The 5000-nt window shown below is 43.0% G+C and overlaps 2 protein-coding genes across 2 annotated transcripts in view; one reads left to right on the top strand and one right to left on the bottom strand.

The window, feature by feature from the left end:
* LOC135519812 (protein PALS2-like) overlaps positions 1-2714 on the top strand; it is a 39347-nt gene extending 36633 nt beyond the window's left edge. The window contains exon 7 of the mRNA XM_064945024.1: positions 2646-2714. Coding sequence (XP_064801096.1) covers positions 2646-2714 — 69 coding nt within the window. The remainder of the gene's footprint in view (positions 1-2645) is intronic.
* Positions 2715-4336: 1622 nt separating this feature from the next.
* LOC135521358 (kinesin-like protein KIF13A) overlaps positions 4337-5000 on the bottom strand; it is a 68606-nt gene continuing 67942 nt past the window's right edge. The window contains exon 6 of the mRNA XM_064947269.1: positions 4337-4729. Coding sequence (XP_064803341.1) covers positions 4716-4729 — 14 coding nt within the window. The 3' untranslated portion in view covers positions 4337-4715. The remainder of the gene's footprint in view (positions 4730-5000) is intronic.

Below are 5000 nucleotides of genomic sequence, written 5' to 3' on the forward strand. Positions count from 1 at the left end.
TAACATCCCATCCAAAAGACGACACCCTACACAGGGCAATGTCCCAAATTACTGCCCTGGGGCATTTGGATATTTTATTTTAGACCAGATCAAAGTGTCTCCTACTGGCATTCCAACACCACTTCCAGCAGCATCTGGTCTCCCATCCATGGACCCTGCATAGCGTCAGAGGCAAGCCAGAAGTGGAATGCAGGATGGTATACTGCTGGCCACAGGTGTCCTTCCTAACTCAGCTGCCGGAGAGGAAGGAAACCGCTCAGGTATTTCACCATGAGGCCAATGGTGACTTTAAAACAGTTACAGAGTTTAATGGCTGCGATAGGAGAAAACGGATGATGGATCAACAATATTGTAGTTACTCCACAATACTAACTTAAATGACAGAGTGAAAAGGAGGAAGACTGTACAGAATAAAAAATATTCCAAAACATGTATCCTGTTTGCACTAAGGCACTGAAGTAAAACTGCAAACTTTATGTCCTGAATACAAAGTGTTATGTTTGGGGCATCCGCTACAAGACCATACAAGACCATGGTGCTTGCCTACGGAGCTGTGAGGGGAACGGCACCGCAGTACCTCCAGGCTCTGATCAGGCCCTACACCCAAACAAGGGCACTGCGTTCATCCACCTCTGGCCTGCTCGCCTCCCTACCACTGAGGAAGTACAGTTCCCGCTCAGCCCAGTCAAAACTGTTCGCTGCTCTGGCCCCCCAATGGTGGAACAAACTCCCTCACGACGCCAGGACAGCGGAGTCAATCACCACCTTCCGGAGACACCTGAAACCCCACCTCTTTAAGGAATACCTAGGATAGGATAAAGTAATCCTTCTCACCCCCCCCCCCTTAAATGATTTAGATGCACTATTGTAAAGTGGCTGTTCCACTGGATGTCAGAAGGTGAATTCACCAATTTGTAAGTCGCTCTGGATAAGAGCGTCTGCCAAATGACTTAAATGTAAATGTAAATGCAAATCCAATACAACACATCACAGAGTACCACCACATATTTTCAATCATGGTGGTGGCTGCATCATGTTATGGGTATGCTTGTCATTGGCATGGTGCAAGGGAGTTTTTTTACAATAAAAATAAACGGAAAAGAGCTAACCACAGGAAAAATCCTAGAGGGAAACCTGGTTCAGTCTGCTTTCCAACAGACACTGGGAGACAAATTCATCTTTCAGCAGGGCAATAACGTAAAACACAAGGCCAAATCTACACTGGAGTTGGTTACCAAGACAACATGGAATGTTCCTGAGTGGCCCAGTTACAGTTTGGACTTATTTGGCTTGAAAATGTATGGCAAGACTTGAAAATAGCTGTCTTGCATTGATCAACAACCAACTTGACAGAGCTTGAAGAATTTGATAAAGAATAATGTGCAAATATTGTACAATCCAGGTATGCAAAGATCTTAGAGACTTACCCAGAAAGACTCACTGCTGTAATCACTGCCAAAGCTGATTCTAACACGAATTGACACATGGGTGTGAATACTTATGTAAATGTGATATTTTTTGTATTTCATTTTCAATAAATGTGTCTGTTTTTTTGCAAACAATAATCGTTCCTCACAGTATTTGAAAAACTTTTCCAACAATCTCCTCCTCCACAATCACCAAGCCTCGGTGTGAAATACCAAAATATAATGATCCGAGGATCTCATATATCCAGTGGAAACATCATAAAATATCTGAACACTTTTCCCTTGTGCAAAAACAGCAGTCTGTCCTGAGCTCACTGGTGCAGGGCCCGGAATAGCCTAGTTGATACAATGCTGTAAGTTTGCTAGCAACAGCTTTGAGTCAGACCCAGTAGATTGATTTGATACTACGTTGTACTTCACTAGCTACAGTATAGCTCACGACAGATCGAAAGTCAGGCAGACAGGCTGAGTAGAGACATGAATGCGATTGAAAGAACCTGAATTTTCATCAAGATATCTTCTACTTATTTGACGGCTTTATGTATTTTTACTTAGTTGACAATGGAAGTTACAGGCCTACTGTTGCATTGAGTTCCATGCTCTCCTTAGGAGATCTCTGAGTTCCATGCTCTCCTTAGGAGATCTCTGAGTTCCATGCTTTCCTTAGGAGATTTCTGAGTTCCATGCTCTCCTTAGGAGATCTCTGAGTTCCATGCTCTCCTTAGGAGATCTCTGAGTTCCATGCTCTCCTTAGGAGATCTCTGAGTTCCATGCTCTCCCTAGGAGATCTCTGAGTTCCATGCTCTCCCTAGGAGATCTCTGAGTTCCATGCTCTCCTTAGGAGATCTCTGAGTTCCATGCTCTCCTTAGGAGATCTCTGAGTTCCATGCTCTCCTTAGGAGATCTCTGAGTTCCATGCTTTCCTTAGGAGATTTCTGAGTTCCATGCTCTCCTTAGGAGATCTCTGAGTTCCATGCTCTCCCTAGGAGATCTCTGAGTTCCATGCTCTCCTTAGGAGATCTCTGAGTTCCATGCTCTCCTTAGGAGATTTCTGAGTTCCATGCTCTCCTTAGGAGATTTCTGAGTTCCATGCTCTCCTTAGGAGATCTCTGAGTTCCATGCTCTCCCTAGGAGATCTCTGAGTTCCATGCTCTCCCTAGGAGATCTCTGAGTCCCATGCTCTCCTTAGGAGATCTCTGAGTTCCATGCTCTCCTTAGGAGATCTCTGAGTTCCATGCTCTCCTTAGGAGATCTCTGAGTTCCATGCTCTCCTTAGAAGATCTCTGAGTTCCATGCTCTCCTTAGGAGATCTCTGAGTTCCATGCTCTCCTTAGGAGATCTCTGAGTTCCATGCTCTCCTTTCTTTAGCTGCCAATTGATCACGGTGAATCAATGTGTCCACATGGCAGAGGCTTCTGCTCTCACATTGGTTGAATTTTAACTTTTAGATTTGTATTTGTATAAATTAAAGTCTGATTATTATGTTTAACCATGTGACAATGATTTTGCTAAACTAAAACGATATTATTGAAATGAAACTGTTCCACGAAAAATGTGCATATGAAACTCATTACTGGCCCACAGATTGGTAGAAATAGGAGGACCCTTTTTGGTTCCTGGTCAACCCCTTTTGTATGTAGAACCCTCTATGCAAAGGTTTATACATGGAACCAAATATAGTTCTTCATAGGGTTCTCCTATGGGGACAGCCAAATAACCCTTTTAGGTTCTAAATAGCACCTTTTTTTTCAAGGAGTGTATGCTAATTTGAAGCAATGTAAGACAAGCCTCATAATACGAAGTAAAACATTTAGGTTTCAAAGAATGAAAGTGATGGGTGGTGCGTGTGATAGTTGTATAGATAAAGAAGATGCATGACAACTAACCAAAATACACACGCTAATTTAATTCCACTCAATTATGCAAATGAACATATGTATCTACAGAGCATTCTGAAAGTATTCTGACCCCTCCCCCTTTTCCACATTCTGCTACGCTACAGCCTTATTCTAAAATGGATTACACTGTGTTTTTACCCTCATCAATCTACACACAATACCCACACAATCTAGTAAAGATAAAAACTGAAATAATACATTTACATAAGTATTCAGACCCTTTACTCAGTACTTTGTTGAAGCACCTTTGGCACCGATTACAGCCTCAAGTCTTCTTGGGTATGACGCTACAAGCTTGACACACCTGTATTTGGGGAGTTTCTCCCATTCTTCTCTGCAGATCCTCTCAAGCTCTGTCAGGTTGGATGGGGAGCTTCGCTGCACAGCTATTTTCAGGTCTCTCCAGAGATGTTCGATCTGTTTCAAGTCCGGGCTCTTGCTAGGCCACTCAAGGACATATAGAGACTTGTCCCGAAGCCACTCCTGCATTTTCTTGGCTGTGTGTTTCGGGTCGTTGTCCTGTTGGAAGGTGAACCTTCGCCCCAGTCTGAGGTCCTGAGTGCTTTGAAACAGCTTTTCATCAAGGAACTCTCTGTACTTTGCTTCGATCATCTTTCCTTCGATCCTGACTAGTCTCCAAGTCCCTGCCGCTGAAAAACACCCCCACAGCATATGCTGCCACCCCAATGCTTCACTGTACGGATGGTGCCATGATAAATTATCAATCAATTGATCTATGATCAATGGAAACAGGATGCAACTGAGCTCAATGTCAAGTCTCATAGCAGAGGGTCTGAATACTTATGTAAATAAGGTATTTCAGTTTTATATTTTTAATAAATAAGCAAAAATGTGCTTTGTCATTATGGGCTATTGTGTGTCGATTGATGAGGAAAATGTTTTATTTAATCAGTTTTAGAATAAGGCTGTAACGTAACAGAATGTGTAAAAGGTCAAGAGGTCTGAATACTTCCTGAATGCGCTGAACATCGACTCGTATTTCCATCAATGAATAAAAAACATTATTTTGCAATGCGATTGTTTTTTCTCCCGGTCAATTTGGCCGGCAGCTGTTTTATTTATCTGCTTTTCTTTTCTTTTTTTCATCGGCCAAAAGCCGTCAATTACTGGCAAACTGAAACCCTGCATGTAGAATACTCTTCCCTCCAATACACCAGAACTACTAAATAAATGGGGATTTATAGAAGACAACAAATCAAACACATCTCTAAGTATCCCTACATGTATACAGTCTCTTCTGAATGTGTCTGTTAGCCCTATGACAGCAGGGAAGATACAGACTACCCCATATTATCTGTGGTCTCCAAAGCGTTTGTTTCCAAGGTGTGTCACTCCGCTCCAGGTTGTTCTTCAGGACAGGAAGAGCGGATCAAGGATCTAATCCTTAGTGTTGGGGAGGAAGGATACGGGGCTGAGCGATTCACCAGCATGAGTTAGCGTGATCAGAAACACTGAAGCTTCCTGTTCTTGTTGTGCATCTGCAGGGCCACGCAGGGATACATAAAGAGTGTCTCAAATGCCACCCTATTCCCTATATAGTGCACTACTTTTGACCAGAGTCCTATGGGCATCCCTATGTGCCCTGGTCAAAAGTAGTACCCTATATAGGGAATAGGGTGGCATTTGGGACGCAGGTGTGCTGTATCTGCAGGGC

This window comes from Oncorhynchus masou, chromosome 29, assembly GCF_036934945.1.
Source record: "Oncorhynchus masou masou isolate Uvic2021 chromosome 29, UVic_Omas_1.1, whole genome shotgun sequence".
In the NCBI taxonomy this organism is placed as follows: Eukaryota; Metazoa; Chordata; class Actinopteri; order Salmoniformes; family Salmonidae; genus Oncorhynchus; species Oncorhynchus masou.